The 22,802-nt window shown below is 41.0% G+C and overlaps 1 protein-coding gene and 1 pseudogene across 1 annotated transcript in view; one reads left to right on the top strand and one right to left on the bottom strand.

Moving 5' to 3' along the window:
- Positions 1-10,441, bottom strand: part of LOC137326835 (lanC-like protein 3) — a 56,264-nt pseudogene extending 45,823 nt beyond the window's left edge.
- LOC137326943 (gamma-aminobutyric acid receptor subunit rho-3-like) overlaps positions 1-22,802 on the top strand; it is a 65,071-nt gene that overhangs the window by 16,180 nt on the left and 26,089 nt on the right. The window contains exons 3-5 of the mRNA XM_067992318.1: positions 404-495; positions 663-775; positions 13,856-14,055. Coding sequence (XP_067848419.1) covers positions 13,934-14,055 — 122 coding nt within the window. The 5' untranslated portion in view covers positions 404-495; positions 663-775; positions 13,856-13,933. The remainder of the gene's footprint in view (positions 1-403; positions 496-662; positions 776-13,855; positions 14,056-22,802) is intronic.

Here is a 22,802-nt window from a genome sequence, read left to right as displayed (position 1 = left end):
CTTTCCTGTAATGTGGTGACCAGAACTGTAGGCAGTACTCAAGCTGAGGCCTAACTAGTATTTTATAGAGTTCTAGCATAACCTTCCTAGGGAAAACAATTCAATTCTGTGAGATTCTCTTCACAACTTAAGAATCCTAAGTCCCAGAATCATCCTTGCCATTCTTCAACAGTCTCCACAGCATCAATGTTCTTTTGAAGGTTCCTGGGTCATACGTACAAGAAAGGGGTCAGCTTTTTGTAGAAACTGGAGAAAGACGTGTAACTTTGTCCTGCTGGATTTTCAAAAGAATAATTATATTTCATTTTTATTTACAAAATATGAAGTAGATGGTTTCTTTATACAATGAATACACAAATTTTCCAATGTTCAATTTTATGGAAACATGATTATTTAATTGCAGCCTGGATCATTCTTGGACTTTCCAGGCCTGGAGTAAAATTCAGACAGACAACTGAAAAAGGCCCGAGATAGAAGACACTACCAAAGTAGAAGGTACTAGCAAAATTTTTATCAATGTTAAAAAGAAGCAGTAAAAATATGCAGTACCTGCCTATCACCAGTTCTTAATGATACTCTAATTCAATCATTTACCTAACCTATTTGATTTGACAATTACATCTCAATTTCACTCTATTGTTGTTCCTTCTTTTTGGTGGCAGAACTCCATCCATTACTGAAAGCTGAAGTCATGCAGTGAAGGTCTAACCTTGATCTAGAAGTGTGCGATGAGCTATTTTGTTCTTAATGATGAAGTACACCAAAAACTGAAAAGGTATATTATTAAAATGATCTGGATACTATACCAATTTTTCTTGTCAGGAAGGGAGCTCATTAGATTTTTCAATTTTTCAGGGAGGGCAATGTGCAACCTAAGAAAAATGCAAAATGATAAATGATTAAAAAAAAATAAGAGTAGAATCAATGAAAATCATTAAGACTAAAAGGTTTAAAGTACCAGATGTATTATAAAAATATATGAATTAAACAAATACAGTAAATAAACCAACAAAAGTAAGCATGGGTCCAACCCATTTCAGAAGTAGATTCACAGAGATACAGTATAAATATCTGGCTCACTCACATGATATAGTATTAGCAGGTCCTCATGTTTTATCAGAACACAAAGAAAGATATCTTGGAATTAGTAGTGAAGAGGGTGCAATTTATTCAAGCTGCAATTACAGACCTCAAATTCATGCCTTACAAAGCTGAAGATCCAATCTTCCCATGTGGTGCCATCCCATTATAAACAATAGGGAATGTTAAACCACAGCCTGTAAACAGGAATCTTGTGCAAGCATTCCTACATCAAACACATCAGCTCCTCCATCACCATCAGGGAAAACTGGTTCATCCTCTCCCAATACATCAGGAGTATTGAAGCCCCTTCAACTATTCTATTAGAAAAATGCACTGAACATTAATTCTAGTCTGGCAGATGTGCATTAGCCTGGCAGACTAGTCCAAACTCAAGTCTAGTGACAGACAATTACTTACTAGTAGATTTCTAGGATATATTTACTCTTTATTGGGCTACTGGGTTAAAAAGCAAAAGCTATGTAAATACCAATCTATGCTCACACCATAGTGGTGGGAATCTTTAAATTGGGGTATATGAACAATGATGGCTCATGTGAATAGAAGGATATTCTTGCCATTTGCAATTGTTAAATGTTTATTTTTTGATAAAAGACAAACCAAACCAAGCTTAAAATTACCTAAGTTGGGCAAAATTTCTCCTTTGGTCGTCAACCTGAAATCAACGATTTTGGGCCACTTTGGGTTATAAAATGGGTTTGACAGGCATCCCTTTTCAATACCACTTCAATTAAAGGAAACTTCATGCCTTAACTGAAACACATTTTTCCAAACCACAAAATAATGAAGTGAATGTACACAGATTAATGCCCCTGATTCCTCAGCTGGTGAGTTCCCGACCTCAGGTACACAATTAGAGAGTGGAGGAACAAGCATTTGTGAGGCATTCCCTGACACAAAGGGAAGAAAAATTAAGATTAAGCTGGCTATCCTTCCATATCTCACAGTAGGGGGTCTTAAGGTTGCCTTTGCCAGAAGGATGGAAGCCTTGGTTGGGAAATGATGAGGGCGTGGCCTTATGGTGAGAAAAGAAATACTGTATATATTTGAAATGAAAGATATAAATATTTTTAAAAAGCATGAGGCGGGCAATTACTTACACTGGAGATCACACCTATATAGAAATGCACTAAAAATTGTAAATTCTGCATGGAAGTCATATTATTCATTATCATATCAACATTAAATCATATAAAAGGACAACATTGTGTAAAAGTTCAAACTTGAACACTTAAGGCTGTGTTGGAACTCAATATAATTCCTGATGAACAGTTGGAGCTAAGTTAGCACCTGCACTAATTTGTTGTATAAAACTTGGGTCCCATTAATTTTGGATGAGAACAATTAAAGTTCTGCTCTCCTTTCCATGCACAGTGATATTTGAATATGCTGAAGTCATTTCTAAGCATTGAGCCATATTACAGAAAGGGGGAGTTCCTTACTCAGTAGAAATTAATTGTGAGCTGGATTTTGCTGAACAACTGTCAAAGCTGCTAACTTTTAATGCATTATTGTATGAATTAGAAAAAAAATGTCATGTATCTAAAATCTATAACAATAAATGTGCTCTTGAGCAGCTCACAAAGGACTAGGTTCTTTTAAGGTAAACACCACCACGGCTAACTTTTGTGCATAACTAATATAGAAAATTTTGAAAAACAATTCTCAAAGTAAATCCAATTCTAATCAAAATGTGTTGAACATGCTTTACAAAGGGATTGAATTGACAGCAAGGCCCCAGGCTACCAACGGAAACTGGATACATATTTTGACAATCCATGCAGTGTTCATTTCAGACATTCTATGTAAAAAAAAAATACCAGGCCAGAAATCGCTCCCGAAATAACAGAGGAGCTCAACAGTGCTCTCCGTTGTTAGTGGTGAATTGAAGGAGCAAGTTCCCGCGTTCGCACATGCCCAGTGAAACGCAGAAATCCGGAACTTGCTCCTAGTGGTTCGCCAGCGATGTGATAGCTTTGAATTGAAGGGCCATCGCATGCTGCAATCAGAGAAATCATTGAAAAAGCGCCAACTTGCTTATCTGCCCAGCTGGAAAGTAACTAATTACGCCACCAAACAGGTGCGCTTAAAAATACCAGGTCTAAACTAAGTTTCAACAGTGCAGTAATGACTGCCAAACAACTAAAAATTAACTTCTAAAAACATGGAGTCTCATATTACTCCTTATTTTAATCGTTTTTGGTCAGTTAAAAAAAAATTTCAATTAAAAAATTATTTTTTTTTACTTTTCCCTTCTGTCCCTTCAATATAATTCAATTATTTCTTTGGCTTTTTATTAAAAAAATTAAAATTTTTATTTACAATGACAAACAGAATACTAGCTTTAAATGAATGAAGTCTGCTTGCCTGCTTGAGCAATGCAGCCTGAATCTGTGGGCATGACTTCTCTTCCTGACAGATTTTGTGGGTGTGCTTTCTCATCACACACTTTTCCAGCCGTGTGGCAACTCACGCTGCTCAGAGGCTGGGTTGATAGCACACAATTTTTTAAAAGTTCAAATTCAAGCAATTCGACGCCACAGAGCCAGGAGTAAGTATTTTCATTAATTTAATTCGCAGGAGCGGCGGAGTGTTGCCTCGCTGCTCCGAGCGATTTCTGGCCCATCGTTCTCCTGGAGGATTGTCTTACATTTTGTAAAATAAGAATCAATATAGACATACAACTCTCCTCTAAAAGCTATCCTTTACTACGAAGAAATATAGGATTAAATTTACCTAAAGGAAGAAAATAAATATTTTCTCTAACTGATGTAGTGAAAGGCTCACAAATAATTAATTCTGACAACCTTACATCAACCCTCAGTGGACAAGAGTATTCACCTCTACAGGTGCTTGAGGAGGACAGAGGACATGATGAATATTTGGTGCCTCATGGCTGACATTTGATTGGTTGCAGATGAGGCCACAGTCAGAGCAATGCATTGTGGGGAGCTTAGCACTCCCACTAGGATTTGCCTTAGATTACTTGCTACATTGTAGGAAACCAACATGACAATGAATGTGAGGCATATTATTCTTCGTAATAATTAACTTTAATTGAATGAATTCTTCCAGAATTCCCTAGATTCTAGAATGGTCCCCGTGGATTGGAAGGTAGCAAATGTAACCCTGCTATTCAAGAAAGGAGGGAGAGGGAAAACAGGGAACTATAGGCCAGTTAGCCTGACATCAGTAGTAGGGAAAATGCTAGAATCTATTATTAAGGACGTAATAACAGGGAACTTAGAAAATCATAATATGATTAGGCAGAGTCAACATGGTTTTATGAAAGGGAAATCGTGTTTGACAAATCTATTAGAATTTTTTGAAGGTGTAACTAGCAGGGTAGATAAGAGGGAACCAGTGGATGTAGTATATTTGGATTTTCAAAAGGCATTTGATAAGGTGCCACACAAAAGGTTGTTACACAAGATTAGGGCTCATGGGATTGGGGGTAATATATTAGCATGGATTGAGGATTGGTTAAAGGACAGAAAACAGAGAGTAGGAGTAAACGGGTCATTTTCGGGTTGGCAGGTTGTAACTAGTGGGGTGCCGCAAGGATCAGTGCTTGGGCCTCAGTTGTTTACAATATATATCAATGACTCAGATGAGGGGACCGAATGTAATGTATCCAAGTTTGCTTATGATACAAAGCTAGGTGGGAAAGTAAGCTGTGAGGAGGATGCAAAGAGGTTACAAAGGAATATAGACAGATTAAGTGAGTGGGCAAGAAGGTGGCAGATGGAATATATGGGGAAATGTGAAATTATCCACTTTGGTGGGAAGAATAGAAAAACAGAATATTTTTTAAAAGGTGAGAGACTAAGAAATATTGGTAGTCAGAGGGATTTGGGTACCCTTGTACATGAATCACAGAAAGTTAACATGCAGGTACGGCAAGCAATTAGGAAGGCAAATGGTATGTTAGCCTTTATTGCAAGGGGTATGGATTATAAGAATAAGGTGGTCTTGCTGCAATTATATATCGCACTGGTAAGACCACACCTGGAGTACTGTGTACAGTTTTGGTCCCTTTACATAAAGAAGGATATACTTGCCTTAGAGGGGGTGCAATAAAGTTTCACTAGATTGATTCCTGGGATGAGAGAGTTGTCCTATGAGAAGAGATTGAGTAGAATGGGCCTATTCTCTGGAGTTTATAACAATGAGAGATGATCTCATTGAAATGTATAAAATTCTTAGAGGGCTTGGCAGGGTAGATACTGAGAGGCTGTTTCCCTTGGCTAGAGAGTCTAGGGACCATAGTCTCAAGATAAGTGGTCGACCATTTAGGACCGAGATGAGGAAAGATTTCTTCACTCAGAGGGTTGTGAATGTTTGGAATTCTCTACCCCGGAGGGCTGTGGATGCTCAGTCGTTGAGTATATTCAATTTTGAAATGGATAGATTTTTGGACACTAATGGAATCAAGGGACGTGGGAATCGGGCGGGAAAGTGGAGTTGAGGTAGAAGATCAGCCATGATCTTATTGAATGGCGGAGCAGTCTCGAGGGGCCTTATGGCCTACTCCTGTTCTTATTTCTTATGGTCTTATGATTATTAACAAATAATGAAAACATGACCAGGTAGTGTGGCGGGTTTAGTGCACTTGCTTCTCACTCTGGAGTCTGGGTTTGAATCCAGACAACCTGATAGAAAGTTCTTGCTGCTCTCCTTTAGGTTTAGCATCTTACATATAAGGTGATGCATGGATTAGATGTCCTCCATAATTTCCAGCTAAAAAATCGATGATCTGCTTTTAAAATGAAAGTGAACATTACAATAGTACCATAGGCCTCACCCCTCCCGCTCCCAGCATGCTGCTCCCCTCTATCAGGTTTCTCATCACTTGCTCTCCTCTCTTAGGCTCCCAGTCTGCTGCTTCCTTCTCTCTTAATTTGTTTAAAATGCTGACTAACTTTACATCACTACCCTTTATGTACATGTAGCTTTGTCTGAAGGACTCAGATTTCAATTCCAAAATCAACATAAATAATTTAATTCACAGTCCCCTGCTCCTTGATTATATCAATATGCATAGGCGGCAGTCCATACAACAGTCAGTGCACAACAAGATGAAACTTCCCATTCTCTGGGGACCTGTAGCCTAGTTTTTTCACTGGCCAACACAGTTTTGTGGCACTAATCAGGCAGGTGGCAGTGGGACGTGTGACAGAAATCCATAATGTTGGATTCTGCCCATTTTCAGTGGCTTATTTCCACTGATCTCATATTCACACTTGTTTTATGTGGACATCCAGGGTTGCTAGGCGCCATGGAAATGGAGAAAGAGAATTTAAAGGGCCTAGATTAAAAATTAATTCTTTTGAGGTTGAGAACAACAGCCCTCTCCAATCTTGTGGCTCAGGTCTCTATGGCAGCAGACTGAGCGTCAATGGAAGAAGCACAAAGTGCCTTAGAGCCTGTATCGTTGGGGTCCAACTGTGAATGTCCCTGAAATGCCGTGTGCTCCAGGGTGGAATGCAGTGTTGGAAAGCCATCCAGCACGGTACTACGTATATACGCAGTTTGACAAAAATGAAGCATTTTTGTTTAAGGTTTATGATGGTATTGTCTTATTTATTTCTGCCTTGAGAGGTAAAGGATTAAAAATAGCTTCACACACAAAAATCATGTCTCAGCCAACTTGATACAATTGTTTTAGAATCAGTTTATCTGAGATTGATCTTTGAGGGAGGAACAAACATTTGAGGGTTCAAATATATGCTCGATTGGTAGCTTTCTTTTGAATTTTACAGTTATTTAAATCTGCATCATCATGATCACTTATTTGAAGGTATTTCTCAACTCAGGCAGACTTAGTGATTTTGTTCAAACCTTGGAAGAGAGAAAGTGAGACCAGATAGTTTCCATAAATGATAAGAAAAAAAAGGAACCACTACATAAGATTATTACTTGTATCATAGTTTTTCAGTTGCAAACTATTTATTATTTTCTATTGCTCAAGAAGTTAGCCAGGCTTAGTAATGATTGTAAAAATACATGTTATAGTACTACTTTATGAGTCTTGCTGTCAATCAGAAATTTGTTAGGGAGCTGTGTGCATACTGGAAATTGTAGAGCCTCTTCAGCTAATGTTAATGGCTCCGGGAAGCCCTATTGAAGCCCTGGGCTTCTTGGGGCGGCACAGTCCTCCCACAGAACACATTTTAGACACATATTAAACATTGAAAATGCTACTATACAGATAAGTTTAAAATTTTTCTTGGCCATTTTTTAATGTCTGCATTATGTCACAAACCTTGTTTCTAGAAACAGGAATGTGGCTGGAGTGATTTCATTGGTTCACTTTCTGCTCCCTACTTTTGGTATTTGTTGACTGCTGATTTGTGATTGAAAGTTTTTTGATATTACTGATTGGTAGTTTTTATCCCCATTGCAACGTGTTAATTGTTAAGTTCCTGCATGCAATTTCTGATTTTCTGATGCATGAAGGACGACCAGGGTAAAAATGTCAAGAAAACTAGGCATGTCAAGGAAACAGACATTATTACAGCAGCAGTGCTTATTGGACAACATGATCTACTCCTGCTGTAATAAAAAGTTAATTTGATCCTCACCCATGGAGGTCTGGGCACCTTCTCCACAGGTAACCTTCACCCTGCAGCTCTGAGGTTTAATCACTTCTAGGAGGTGAGGATAATCTTTGGTAGCAGCAGAATTATTCAGAGAAAGCGCAGAATTGTTTCAAATGCATTCACCTTTAGAATTGCTCGGTATATCAATTATAGCTACCTATTAGTAATATTATGTGATACAAAACAAGTATAGATAGATATACATATCAATTTAAAAGCATTTGCCACTGAAGGTCCCTACTAAATGTGATATATAAAATTTATTATGCAGTATAATACAGATTGTGATTAAAATGAACCTCTGTTTTTGCATATTCATGTTTAGTTAAAACTAAAGCCTGCACCACTAACAAATGCATAAGTGTAACATCGAACAGTAATAAAGACAAACCCTGGCTGTATGTTGCTTGCTAGATGTGAACAAGAAAATGTTTTTGTTCAAACAAATTCAGATGCTTGAAAACTATATTCTAACTTCTGGGCAATTAATACAGCTTGGAAAACATCAATCCAAAGTGATAATTTGAACCTCTTTATCTCTGCATTTTAAAGCTAGGCGGTGCACACTGGTGCAGCTATTTGTCGTGCTGGGGTTTGTACTGATGACTGCAGAAACCAATCATTTTACTCTGTGATTCCAGCAAATAACCAATTAATCTAAAACAACTTTATACTTGCAATCTACAATGAAATGTTCTATAATTCTGTCATTTTAAACAAGATCTCACACTTGTAATTGGAGATGGCCTTTTGCAACAGCATAGAGAGAGATTCGGCACATGGAACCATAGGTCTCTTATCCTTACCTCAATCCGTGGTAAAGTTCCACAAAGGTAGCCTGCTCTATCCACAAAAAGTCCACCCGACCTACAATCTAAGAAACTTATGGGGCCACAGATCTCCCAGAGTTTCTTGAATTTGGGCAAAGGTTTCACATAGTCAGGGAGATCCAGGGCTTTGTAAATGATCGCTGCCACTGCGTAGATCCTGGCTCATCCACCCTCTTATGTACTTGTTGAGTTCTCCATCAGATTACCTCACGCAGATATCTATCATCCCTTTGGCTGTTTGGAGATAATGTTCTTTCAAATGGGAGGTGAGGAGACTCTGAGATATCAAAGAACATGTTAGCGATTCCCCAGTAGAGCCCTCCATCGCAGCTGCTCTTTGTGCAAGGTGTGTTCTGAAGGATGTTCTCGATAGTGGAGGTGACCTGGAGAACCACAGCTTCCCGACAGTAACCGCTCAGTGGTGCTCACTTGTAGCCATCAAAACTGTTTGGGAAGCAGCACTTGGGAGCAAGAGTGACAACAAGTCCCACAGACCGTTCAGCTCACAGGCACGCAGGTTTTCAGGCAGCCTGAAGATTTACTTACCCCGATAGTTTCCACACAGCAGATGCTCAATCAGGTTATTCTGTAATTTGTAATTCAAAACGGTTATGAAGCAGTCAGCCCGAGTGACCTGACCACAAATTATGTTGCAACATCTGTGAATAATGTAACTCCGTACAGTTTGTGAAATTCAAAACATTATGGGCCAGAAATCGCTCCCGAAATAACGGAGCAACTCAACAGTGCTCTCCGTTGTTAGTGATGAATTGAAGGAGCAAGTTCCGGTGTTCGCACATGCGCAGTGAAATGCGGAAATCCGGAACTTGCTCCTGGTGGCTCACAAGCGATGTGACAGTCTCGAATTAAAGGACCATCGCATCACTGAAAAATCACTGAAAAATCGCCAACTTGCTTATCTGCCCAGCTGAAAAGTAACTACGCCACCAAACAGGTATGCTTAAAATTACAACGTCTAAACTAAGTAAGTCTTAATGACTGCCAAACAACTTAAAATTAACTTTTAAAAATGTGGAGTCTCATATTACTCCTTATTTTAATAGTATTTGGCCATTACATTCTTTTTAAATTAAAATTTTTAATTTTTTTAATTTTTCCCTTCTGTCTCTTTAATTTAATTCAATTATTTCTTTGGCATTTTATTAAAAAAAATAAGATTTTTTATTTACAATGACACACAGAATACTAACTTTCAATTAATGAAGTCTGCTTGCCTGCTTAAGCAATGCAGCCTGAATCTGTGGATGTGACTTCTCTTCCTCTCTTCCTGACAGATTCTTTGGGTGTGTCTTCCCCTCACAAACTTTTCCAGCCGCGCGGCAACTCACGCTGCTCAAAGGCTGGGTTGATAGCACACATTTTTTTTTAAAGTTCAAATTCAAGCATTTCGACGCCACAGAACCCGGAGTGAGTATTTTCGTTACTTTAATTTGCAGGAGCTGCGGTGAGCATTGCCTCGCCGCTCTGTGTGATTTCTGGCCCAATTTTGACAGTTATAACCGTTCGCATATAGGTCTATTCCAAAATATATATGCATACGTGTGTGTGTGTATATATATATATATATATATACACACACATACATATATATATAAATTAAATACATGAGTGAATCTCCCTTAGCGTTGTGCGTGGTGAGTCAGTCCAAGTGTAGTCCTCAGATGAAGCGTACTGAATGGGAGAGGATAATTGTGCCAGGGCACACGGAAATCATTCACTATCCATTTTAAAGTCATACGTTCTGCCCTTTTTATATATATTACTATTATAAATTCATATCATCAACCAATGGGCAGGAAAGATTACAATTTACACACAAATAAACAGCACCCTATATGAACCTACAGTAAACTTACGTTCGACAAGAGATTTAACCAGCTGCTGCATGAATCCTCTGTAGCTAGTAATCCTGGTGACAGGCTGCCCTTCTATACAACTATTAATAAAATAATTATTTTCTCTTAGGCTGATAAATATTAGCTTTTTAATACATGCAGTCTGCTTTTTAGATACTAATTTGAAAAAATAGAAAGAGCAAGAGTTTTGAGTGACATCGCTGTTTTACAGTGTTCTATCAGGATATTAACGGCCAGCAAAAATGTTTGGATTTAAAGTAGAATTAGATTATGTGAAATCAGAATCCAGGATTATAACTGGCCAACAACTAGACCAACCCCCACATTAAATGGGTAGGCATAAGGAGCAATTCTCATTGGTTGAAACTGTTATAAAAATCAATGGCATTCTCATTATAGTTCACGGTCAACCTCGGAGCTGCCGTTGTGATGCCAGGAAATTCTAAAACAGCAAGCAGGAATTATATTTAATTGTTTAAAATGATCAATAAATAATCTAATCACAATAATGAGCTCAAGATATTTCACATTCTTGACTATTAGCATGTCAGTGTCTATTTTAGTGTTCTGCTTCACCTTCTAACATCTAAAATCCATGAGAACATACATCAATTCACTTATTATTGATAAGAAGGTGGCCTTCATCTCCTTTGCTGCAACTTCTGTAACAGAACCTTCAAGGCATCCTTAGTAAATTGGGGAAGTTTTCTCCGCATTTCTGCTTACAGGCATTTTTGCTCCACACAGCTCTGGCAACTTTTTCAATGGCCTGTTCTTCTCCTGGAAGCAGAATGTAAGCTTCAAGAAAAACTCTCCTCTTCTTTAACGCAGGGCTGCTGCCTCACAAAATGTTCCAGCCTCCCCCAAGGAATCGCACTGCTACCCAAACTCCTTGTGCCTTTTTTACATGCAGGTAGGCTTTTGTAATGAGGAGGAAGGACTAGCCTAGCAAAATCTACTCTTCTGTGCCACAGGTGGGTGAACCCTGATTTTGTCAACTTCTGCTGTCTCATGTGGACGTAAATGATCCCATGGCACTATTTCAAAGAAGAGCAGGGGAGTTCTCCCCGCTGTGCTGGCCAACATTTATCCCTCAACCAACATCACCAAAGCAGATGATCTGGTCATTATCACATTGCTGTTTATGGAACCTTGCTGTGTGCAATTTGGCTGCCACTTTTTCTACATTACAACAGTGACTACACTTCAAAAGTACTTCATTGGCTGTAAAGTGCTTTGGGATGTCCTGAGGTCGTGAAAGGCGCTATATAAATGCAAGTCCTTCTTTCTTACTTCTTTCATAAACTTGAGCTTCCATCTGTGAATCCAGTATCTAAGGAGTGTGTCACTGCAGGTCAGTCATGCAATATATTACTTCAGTACATTAGCTGTACTACAGCAATGGGAAAATGGCAGACAGGTTTGGGCTCCAGCGAACATCAGAAAATTGAAGTCCCGGATTATCCTGAGCAATATCATGAGAGATCTACATCTTACAGCTTAAAGACTTTAAATAACTTGAAATAGAAAAGATGCAGAGCAGATTAATATACACTCCATTTACACTATAATAAAACAGCCCATGATTACGAACTGCACTTTTGTCAAATCATTATCAGACTTTTCCAGCTAACATATAGAACCATACAGATACAGAAGGAGGCCATTCGGCCCATCGTGCCTATTTGAAAAAGCTTTGCAAATAGTCCCACCCCCCTGCTCTTTCCTCATTTCCCTGCAAACTTTTCCTTTTCAACTATATATCCAATTTCCTTTTGAAAATTACTGCTGAATCTGCTCCCACCACCCTTTCATGGAGTGCATTCCAGATCGTAACTACTCCCTGCATAAAAAAATTCTCCTCATCTCCCCTCGGGTTACATTTTCCCTGTAATTTTTGCTGTTTTTTTCCCTATAGACACACATAGCTGAGAGTGCATCAAACATTGAAACAATTAAACTCAACATATTTGGATCCAAGGTGTGTGTTAAAAACAGTGAAAAACAATTGATGGAACAAATGCATAATGTACAGAAAATATAATTCTGCACAGCGTTTATAACTTACTTTATTTTCTTCTGTGAATTTCTCACATTTTTTGCTGATGGTGCCTTTTGTCCTCTTTTTCATCCTTTTCTTATTTATACTTTTCTTTGATTCTCGCTATTTTGATTCTCTCTTACTCGTTGATCCAGTCTCAAGCCCGATTTGACAGTCCCTCTCTGACGCTTTTCTACTCTCTGTGATTATCCCTCTTTTGGACTGTATAAAGATGAAACATGTCAAGAAGGCGATTTGCGCGACCTAACCGTTTACGTAGACAGCGGCAGATGTGTCAAAAACGGCCCAGAATTCCGTATTTAATAAGCATTTAATCTGGAATGACCGATCTTCCCCTCCAGCCAAATCGCTTGGTGAAAATCTGTTTATTATTATTTCTTTCTCCATAGGATTGGGAAGATCTGCAGAATTAAATCAGTTTGCCCCAATTCTTAGTCGCCTGGTGGAATTTTTCCCTTTTATTTAATCACCGTCAGATCTCCAGTTAACATCCCTCTCCCTGGTCATTTACAGAAATAGATTTTCCCAACTGTGCAGGTTTCAAAGTCTTCCGAATTCGCGATTATTTGGAGCAATTGCCAAATTCGGGCTTTAGTCATGGGGATTAGTGAGGGTAAGTGCATCCATAGATGTATCTACCAATCGCTACCTTATTTTATTTGGCTTTTAAAAAAAATAATGCACCATTATTATTTGTATCACCCCCTCTATCTAATAACGTCGCAAGAAAATCTTCCTTTTTTTTAAACAAATATAAAATCAATATAAACGCATTCCAGCTGAAATTAAGCAGATGAGTAAATTTTAAAAAAACTTGAATGTGAAGCATTTGATTGGCAGTCAGTTAACATGTGGGTCAAAGATGATTATAATAAGTAACATTTAGGAGTTTTCCGTGTATTTATCTCGCCGCACTGGGAACGTTTTGCTATTAGTGTTTTCCAATGGGATGGGAGAGACTGAGTGAGATGTTCTGGTGATCCCTTTCTAGTCTGATCAGATTTTACAGTTATTGGACTGTTTTTTTTTGTCGTCGTGGCTGTGTGGTATAAAGAGGATTAAAACGAATTAACGTCACTCCTTTTTCCTAATTCTCGGAAATGCATCTTGCATTTATTTATTGTTTTCCCGTTCGGGAGCCGCGCGGGTTTGAACGTGACGCTAACTTCAAACAAAAAAGTAAAATTAAATTATTATAAAACCAGGCCTATTCCAGTCAGGCATCGAAGCGGTTTAATTCTGAAGGTTATTCGATTTATTTTGAGTTTTAAGAAGATTTTTGCTCAGACTAAAAGCGGATTCCGGAATCGAGAAATCGAAAATGAGAAGGTGACATGTGTCGCATGTTCAGAGAGACTGATACTTTTCTTATGGTTGTCTTAGGTGACCTGTTTAAAATGACATGACGCCTTGAGTTACCTTGGCTGTCTCTATGTTTAAGAAACCTGTGAAGTAAAAGCCATGCTGTTTATTTGGGAGCTACTGTTTCTCACCTTGTTACCGGTTGCAGTGGAGAAGGGGAGCGCCAGCCACGCCAAAAAACATCACCAGCAGCCCACAACTGAGGACATCAAGCAGATAAGGTAAGCTGTTTTGTGGCAGTCTGAACAATACCTCAGTCAAAATGAACATATACCAGGCTATTAGAGAAACAATGGTTTAAATATTTACATTTCCCATCTCAGCTTCTCTCTTACATCCTGGCATCAAGAAGGTTGGATGTTCTCAATGGTGACCATCAGTTTTGCTCTGCTCACTTTTGTAGTGCAGGATTGATTTTAGCTATTTTTGTTCCCATCTGCCTGCATGACCATCTCCGTAAAGATTCTACTATGATAAAGTGCTGTAGCTAGCAGCCTAGCTGAAAGCTGGTGTAACAATTCCACTGAAGTGAATTAACTTAGAATATTGGTTGAGGGTAGGTTTTGAATTTACTATCTGTGAAGCATTTATCATTAACAAAGCCATCTGATTGTTTTCTTATCTACATCTTATACAACTCTCTTCATCGTCTTGAACTGCCATCTTCTCTCTAATCTCCCCTTTCTCTCTCTCAGGTTCTTCAGTGTGTCATTGCTACCCAACTCTGCACCAAGCGGTCCCATCACTAACTCTTTGAATCCCTTCAGTCCAGTTTCCATCCTATCCATTGCAGCAAGATTACCCCAGTCAATGTCATCAATATTTTGTGCAGGTGTGACTGTGGTGCTTTACCTCTCCTCATCCTCTTTGACCTGTCTGCAGCTTTTGATACAACTGGCCACTGATCCTTCTGTACTGCCTCTTTCCTCATGGCTCAACTCTTCGTAAGTTATACCTTCAAGTTGTTCAAACCAGTATCCATCATAGAACATCACAGTGCATCAGACCCCTTTGGTTCTACATGCACATTGAAATAATCTGATTGACTAAGTGGTCACCTGTCCTAATATCTTGTTCTATGGCTAGGTGTCAAATTTCATTTGATAATGCTCCTGTGAAGCATCTTGGACATTTTAGACCGTTAGACCATAAGAGATAAGAGCAGGAGTAGACCATTTGGCCCTTCGAGCCTGCTCCACCATTTAATGAGATCATGGCTGATCTAATTTTTACCTCAACTCCACTTTCCCGCCTTTTCCCCATGTCCTTTGACTCCCTTGCTGATCAAAAATTGATCAAAAATGTATTCAATGACTCAGCCTCCACAGCTTTTTGGGGTAAAGAATTCCAAAGATTCACGACCCTCTGGGAGAAGAAATTCCTCCTCATTTCCATCTTAAACTGGCAACCCCTTGTTCTGAGACTATGTCCCCTAGTTTTAGATTCCCCCATGAGGGGTAACATCCTCTCAGCATCTACCCTATCGAGTGCCCTCAGAATCTTTCATGTTTCAATAAGATCTCCTCTCATTCTTCTAAACTCCAATGAGTACAGACTCAACCTGTTCAATCTTTCCTCATAAGACAACCCTTCTATACCCGGAATCAACCTAGTGAACCTTTTCTGAACTGCCTCCGATGCAAGTAGGTCCTTCCTTAAATAAGTGGACCAGAATTGTACACAGTACTCCAAGTGTGGTCTCACCAGCACCCTGTTCAGTTGTAGCATGACTTCCCTGCTTTTATACTCCATCCCCCTAGAAATAAAGGCCAATATTCCATTTGCCTTCCGGATTACCTGCTGCACCTGTATGTTGACTTTTTGTGTTTCATGTACGAGGACACCCAGACCCCTCTGTACTGCAGCATTTTATAGTATTTCTCCATTCAAATAATATTTTGCATTTTTATTTTTCCTCCCAAGGTGGATGACTTCACATTTTCCCACATTATATTCCATCTGCCAAATTTTTGCCCATTTGCTTAACCTGTCAATATCCCTTTGCAGACACTTTGTGTCCTCCTTGCAACTTGGTTTTCCACCTATCTTTGTATCATCAGCTAATTTGGCCATAATACACTCTGTTCCTTCATCCAAGTCATTGATATATATTGTAAATAGTTGAGGCTCCAGCACTGACCTCTGCGGCACACCACTAGTTACTGACTGCTATTTTGAAAATGACTCTTTTATCCCAACTCTTTGTTTTCTGTTAGTTAGCCAATCCTCTATCCATGCCAGTATATTACCCCCAACACCATGAGCTCTTATCTTGTGCAGTAACCTTTTATGTGACACCTCGAATGCCTTTTTGAAATCCAAATATACTGCATCCATTGGTTTCCCTTTATCCACCCTGCCTGTTACTTCCTCAAAGAACACTAATAAATTTGTCAGACGCGATTTCCCCTTCATAAAACCATGTTGACTCTCCTTGATTGTATTATGAGTCTTCAAATGTCCTGCTACTCCTTCCTTAATAATGGATTCTAGCATTTTCCTAGTGACAGATGTTAGGCTAACTGGTCTATAGTTACCTGCTTTTTGTCTCACTCCCTTCTTGAATAGGATTGTTACGTTTGCGCTTTTCCAATTCGCTGGGACCTTTCCAGAATCTAGTGAATTCTGAAAGATTACAACCAATGCACCCACTATCTCTGTAGCCACTTCCTTTAAGACCCTCGGATGCAAGCCATCAGGTCCAGGGGACTTGTCAGCCTATAGACCCATTAGTTTACCTAGTACTTTTTCTCTAGTGATAGTGATTGTTTTTAGTTCCTCCCTCCACTTTGCCCCTTGATTTTCTACTATTATTGGTATGTTATTAGTGTCTTCTACTGTGAAGACAGATACAAAATATCTGTTCAATTCCTCTGCCATTTCCTTGTTTTCCATTATTATTTCCCTAGCTTGTAGAAGCTTTTACTGTCAGTTTTTATATTTCTTGCTAGTTTACTCTCATAATTTATTTTCTCCCTCTTTATTATTCTTTTGGTCATCCTTTGCTGGTTTTTAAAGTTTTCCCAATCTTCGGGCTTACCAGTAATCTTTGCCACGTTGTATGCTTTTTCTTTTAAGCTGATACCAACGTTAAAGATGCTATATAAATTTGAGTTGTTGTTGTTGAAATATGTGCATTCCTTCCTGTATGACTATAACTTCCATGAATAACAGAGTACAAAATAAGTGCAGATTCCCTTTTAATACCAGGAATTCAAAAGTGAACACTAGCCATCCTACTCTTTCCTCAGACCGTGCTTCCCCAGTTATCTAAACATGCACTAGTAGTATAGAAATAGGAGGATAGAGTAGATGAATACATGGCTGGAGGGATGGTATAGGAGGGAGGGCTTTAGATTCCTGGGGCATTGGACCAGTTCTGGGGGAGGTGGGACCTGTACAAGCCAGACAGGTTGCATCTCAACAGATCCTGGACCAATGTCCTCGTGGGGAGGTTCACTAGTTCTGTGGGGGAGGGTTTAATCTAATTTGACTGGGGGATGGGCACCAGGATGCAGCATTAGAAAGGAGAAACAAAGCGCACAAAGGATTGAGAGGGACAGATAGCACTAGAGTAAGAAATAGTACAGTATTCAGTGGGGTCAGACCAACGGAGAATACGAGATGGTCTAAGATAGACTTACAGTGTATGTGTGTAAACACACGAAGCATGATAAATAAGGTTAGTGAGCTGCAGGCGCAAATAGCCAGATGGGAATATGATGTTGTGGAGGTAACGGAGAGCTGGCTCAAAAAGGGGGAAGGTTGGGTACTAAATATCCTTGGATACAAGGTGTTCGGGAAAGATAGGGAAGGAAAGATAGATAGGACTTGGGGGTGGTGGTGGTGGCAGTATTGATTAAGGAGAATATTACAGTGCTGGAGAGAGAGGATGCCCTTGAGGGTTCAAGGACAGAATCTACTTGGTTAGAGTTAAGAAACAATAGAGGTGCCATTAAACTACTAGATGTATTCTATAGGCTTTATTTAGGCTTTCCCAACTAGTGGGAAGGATATAGAGGGGCAAATTTTCAGGGAAATTACAGAGCGGTGCAAGAACAATAGAGTAGTGATAATGGGGGACTTCAACTATCCTAATATAGACTGGGATAGTAATAGTGTAAGCGGCAAAGAGGGGGAGGAATTTCTGAAGTGTGTTCAGGAGAACTTTCTTGATCAGTATGTTTCTGGCCCAACGAGGAAGGAGGCATTGGTGGATCTGGTTCTGGGGAGTGAGGTGGGTCAAGTGGAGTAAGTGTCAATGGGGGAACATTTAGGGAACGGTGATCATAGTATCATAAAGTTTAGATACAGAGCAATCTAGAGTAAAAATACTCAATTGGACAAGGGCCAATTACAGCGGGTTAAGAACGGATCTGACCTGGGTAAATTAGATTCAAAGATTGGCAGGCAAAACTGTAATTGAACAAATGGGCGGCCTTTAAAGTGGAGATGGTTTGGGTACAGTCTAAATGCATTCCCACCAAGGGGAAAGGTAGGGCGAACAGGGGGTGAGGCCGATTAGGGACCAAAAAGGGGATATACGCATGGAGGCAGTGGGCATGACAGAGCTGCTAAATGAGTACTTTGCATCTGTCTTTACCAAGGAAGAAGATATGGCCAAAGCAAAAGAGGAGGTAGTTGGGATACTGGATGGGTTAAAAATTAATAAAGAGGAGATACTAGAAAGGCTGGCCGTACTTAAAATAGATAAGTCATCAGGTCCGGATGGAATGCATCCTAGGTTGCTGAGGGAAGTTTTTTAAAATTCGTTCATGGGATGTGGGCATCGCTGGCAAGGCCAGCATTTATTGCCCATCCCTAATTGCCCTTGAGAAGGTGGTGGTGAGCCGCCTTCTTGAACCGCTGCAGTCCGTGTGGTGAAGGTTCTCCCACGGTGCTGTTAGGAAGGGAGTTCCAGGATTTTGACCCAGCGACGATGAAGGAACGGCGATATAATTCCAAGTCGGGATGGTGTATGACTTGAAGGAGAATGTACAGGCAGTGTTGTTCCCATGCACCTGCTGCCCTTGTCCTTCTAGGTGATAGAGGTTGAGGGTTTGAGAGGTGCTGTCGAAGAAGCCTTGTTGAGTTGCTGCAGTGCATCCTGTGGATGGTACACACTGCAGCCACTGTGCGCCGGTGGTGAAGGGAATGAATGTTTCGGGTGGTGGATGGGGTGCCAATCAAGCGGGCTGCTTTGTCCTGGATGGTGTTGAGCTTCTTGAGTGTTGTTGGAGCTGCACTCATCCAGGCAAGTGGAGAGTATTCCATCACACTCCTGACTTGTGCCTTTTAGATGGTGGAAAGGCTTTGGGGAGTCAGGAGGCGAGTCAATCGCCGCAGAATACCCAGCCTCTGACCTGTTCTTGGAGCCGCAGTATTTATGTGGCTGGCCCTGTTAAGTTTCTGGTCAATGGTGACCCCCAGGATGTTGATGGTGGGGGATTCGGCGATGGTATGCCGTTGAATGTCAAGGGGAGGTGTTTAGACTCTCTCCTGTTGGAGATGGTCATTGCCTGGCACTTGTCTGGCGCGAATGTTACTTGCCACTTATCAGCCCAAGTCTGGATGTTGTCCAGGTCTTGCTGCATGCGGGCACAGAATGTTTCATTATCTGAGGGGTTGCGAATGGAATTGAACACTGTGCAATCATCAGCGAACATCCCCATTTCTGACCTTACGATGGAGGGAAGGTCATTGATGAAGCAGCTGAAGATAGTTGGGCCTAGGCCACTGCCCTGAGGAACTCCTGCAGCAATGTCCTGGGGCTGAGATGATTGGCCCCCAACAACCACTACTATCTTCCTTTGTGCTAGGTGTGACTCCAGCCACTGGAGAGTTTTCCCCCCAATTCCCATTGACTTCAATTTTACTAGGGCTCCTTGGTGCCACACTCGGTCAAATGCTGCCTTGATTTCAAGGGCAGTTACTCTCACCTCACCTCTGGAATTCAGCTCTTTTGTCCATGTTTGGACCAAGGCTGTAATGAGGTCTGGAGCCGAGTGGTCCTGGCGGAACCCAAACTGAGCTTTGGTGAGCAGGTTATTTGTGAGTAAGTGCTGCTTGATAGCACTGTCGACGACACCTTTCATCACTTTGCTGATGATTGAGAGTAGACTGATAGGGCGGTAATTGGCCGGATTGGATTTGTCCTGGTTTTTTTGGACAGGACATACCTGGGCAATTTTCCACATTGTCAGGTAGATACCAGTGTTGTAGCTGTACTGGAACAGTTTGGCTAGAGGCCCGGCTAGTTCTGGAGCACAAGTCTTCAGCACTACAGCCGGGATGTTGTCAGGGCCCATAGCCTTTGCTGTATCCAGTGCACTCAGCCATTTCTTGATATCACGTGGAGTGAATCGAATTGAATGAAGACTGGCTTTTTTGATGGTGGGGATATCGGGAGGAGGCCGAGATGGATTATCCACTCGGCACTTCTGGCTGAAGATGGCTGCAAACGCTTCAGCCTTGTCTTTTGCACTCACGTGCTGGACTCTGCCATCATTGAGGATGGGGATGTTTACAGAGACTGCTCCGCCTGTTAGTCGTTTAATTGTCCACCACCATTCACGACTGGATGTGACAGGTCTGCAGAGCTTTGATCTGATCTGTTGGTTGTGGAATCGCTTAGTTCTGTCTATAGCATGTTGCTTCTGCTGTTTAGCATGCTTGTAGTCCTGTGTTGTAGCTTCACCAGGTTGGCACCTCATTTTTAGGTACGCCTGATGCTGCTCCTGGCATGCTCTTCTACACTCCTCATTGAACCAGGGTTGATCCCCTGGCTTGTTGGTAATGGTAGATTGAGGAATATGCCAGGCCATGAGGTTACATATTGTGCTGGAATACAAATCTGCTGCTGCTGATGGCCCACAGCGCCTTATGGATGCCCAGTTTAATTAAGGGTGGAAATTGTGGAAGTACTGGCCACAATCTTCCAATCCTCCTTAGACACAGGGGTGGTGCCAGAGGACTGGAGAATTGCAAATGTTACACCCTTGTTCAAAATCCAGCAACTACAGGCCAGTCAGTTTAACCCCGGTGGTGGGTAAGCTTTTAGAAGCAATAATCCGGGTCAAAATTAATAGTCACTTGGACAAGTGTGGATTAATAAGGGAAAGCCAGCATGGATTTATTAAAGACAAATCGTGTTTGACTAACTTGATTGAGTTTTTTGATGAGGTAACAGAGAGAGTTGATGAGGGCAATGCGGTTGATGTAGTGTATATGGACTTCCAAAAGGCATTTGATAAAGTGCCACATAATAGGCTTGTCAATAAATTGAAGCCCACGGAATAAAAGGGGCAGTGGCAACATGGATACAAATTTGGCTAAGTAATAGGAAACCGAGGTTAGTGGTGAACGGCTGTTTTTCAGACTGGAGGGAGGTGAAAGTGGTGTTCCCCATGGGTTGGTGCTGGGACCAGTGCTTTTCTTGATATATATTAATGACTTGGACTTGGGTGTACCGGGAACAATTTCAAAATTTGCAAATGACACAGAACTTGGAAGTGTAGAAAACAGTGAGCAGGGTAGTGATAAACTTTAAGAGGACATAGACAGGCTGATGGAATGGGCGGACATGTGGCAGATGAAATTTAAGGCTGAGAAGTGTGAGGTGATACATTTTGGTAGGAAGAACGAGGAGAGGCAGCATAAACTAAAGGGTGCAACTCTAAAGGGGGTGCAGGAACAGAGAGACCTGGGGGTGTATGTATACAGGTCATTGAAGGTGTTAGAACAAGTTGAGAATGTGGTTAAACAAGTGTACGGGATCCTGGGCTTTATAAATAGAGGCATAGAGTACAAAAGCAAGGAAGTTATGTTGAATCTTTATTTAACACTGTTTCGGCCACAACTGAAATATTGTGTCCAATTCTGGGCACCGCACTTTAGGAAGGATGTGAAGGCCTTAGAGAGGGTGCAGAAAAGATTTACTAGAATGGTTCCAGGGATGAGGGACCTCAGTTACGTGGATAGGCTGGAAAAGCTGTGATTGTTCTCCTTAGAGCAGAGAAGGTTGAGAGGAGATTTGATAGAGGTTCTCAAAATCATGAATGGTCTAGACAGAGTAATTAAAGAAAAACTGTTCCCAGTGGCGGAATGGTTGCGAACCAGAGGACACAGGTCTAAGGTGATTGGCAAAAGAACCAAGGACGACATGAGGAAAAACTACTTTATGCAGCGAGTGGTTAGGATCTGGAATGCACTGCCTGAAAGGGTGGTGGAAACAGGGTCAATTGTGGCTCTCAAAAAGGAATTAGGTAGGTACCTGAAGGAGAAAAATTTGCAGGGCTACGGGGAAAGAACGGGGGAGTGTCCGGAATGCTCTTCCAGAGATTACTAGCCGGATTGCTCTTGCAGAGAGCCGGCGGAGGCTCGATGGGCCGAATGACCTCCTTCTGTGCCGTAACCATTCTGTGATTCTATCTTTCTCCTATTCTAGGTGCAATCTGAGGGCCAGTATCATGTGAGGTAGCTGGCTGCTCCTATGGTACTAAGGCTCATGGGACTGAGGTGGCTCACTTCTCATGGCAGCTTGCTGCTCGAGAGAGACACTGGTGGCTGTGTCTCCTGGTGTTGCATATAGGAGGCAACACCAGGATGCCTGGGCATCCTGGTGTTGCCTCCTATATGCAAGTTGCATGATGCGCAGAAGGGAAAGTCTGCATGCTTGGTATGTGCTGCTGTCCTGACAAACAGCGTTTCCACACCATTCACCTGAGGAAGGAGGAAGCCTCCGAAAGCTTGTGGAATTTAAAATAAATTAGTTGGACTATAACTTGGTGTTGTAAAATTGTTTACAACTGACAAACAGCAGCATCATACAAATAGCTCCTGCTGTCTCCATTCCACAGGGTCCTGGATCAGAGTCACTACTGACCAGCAGGGTGCCTGGTCTTATGGCTGCTATCGCATCCTGAAATCTCTGAGTTAAAGAGGCCTGCATTCCAGCTCCCGGTATCAG

The sequence above is a fragment of the Heptranchias perlo genome, chromosome 11 (assembly GCF_035084215.1).
Source record: "Heptranchias perlo isolate sHepPer1 chromosome 11, sHepPer1.hap1, whole genome shotgun sequence".
Taxonomy (NCBI): domain Eukaryota; kingdom Metazoa; phylum Chordata; class Chondrichthyes; order Hexanchiformes; family Hexanchidae; genus Heptranchias; species Heptranchias perlo.
This window is presented reverse-complemented; position numbering and strand designations above follow the sequence as displayed.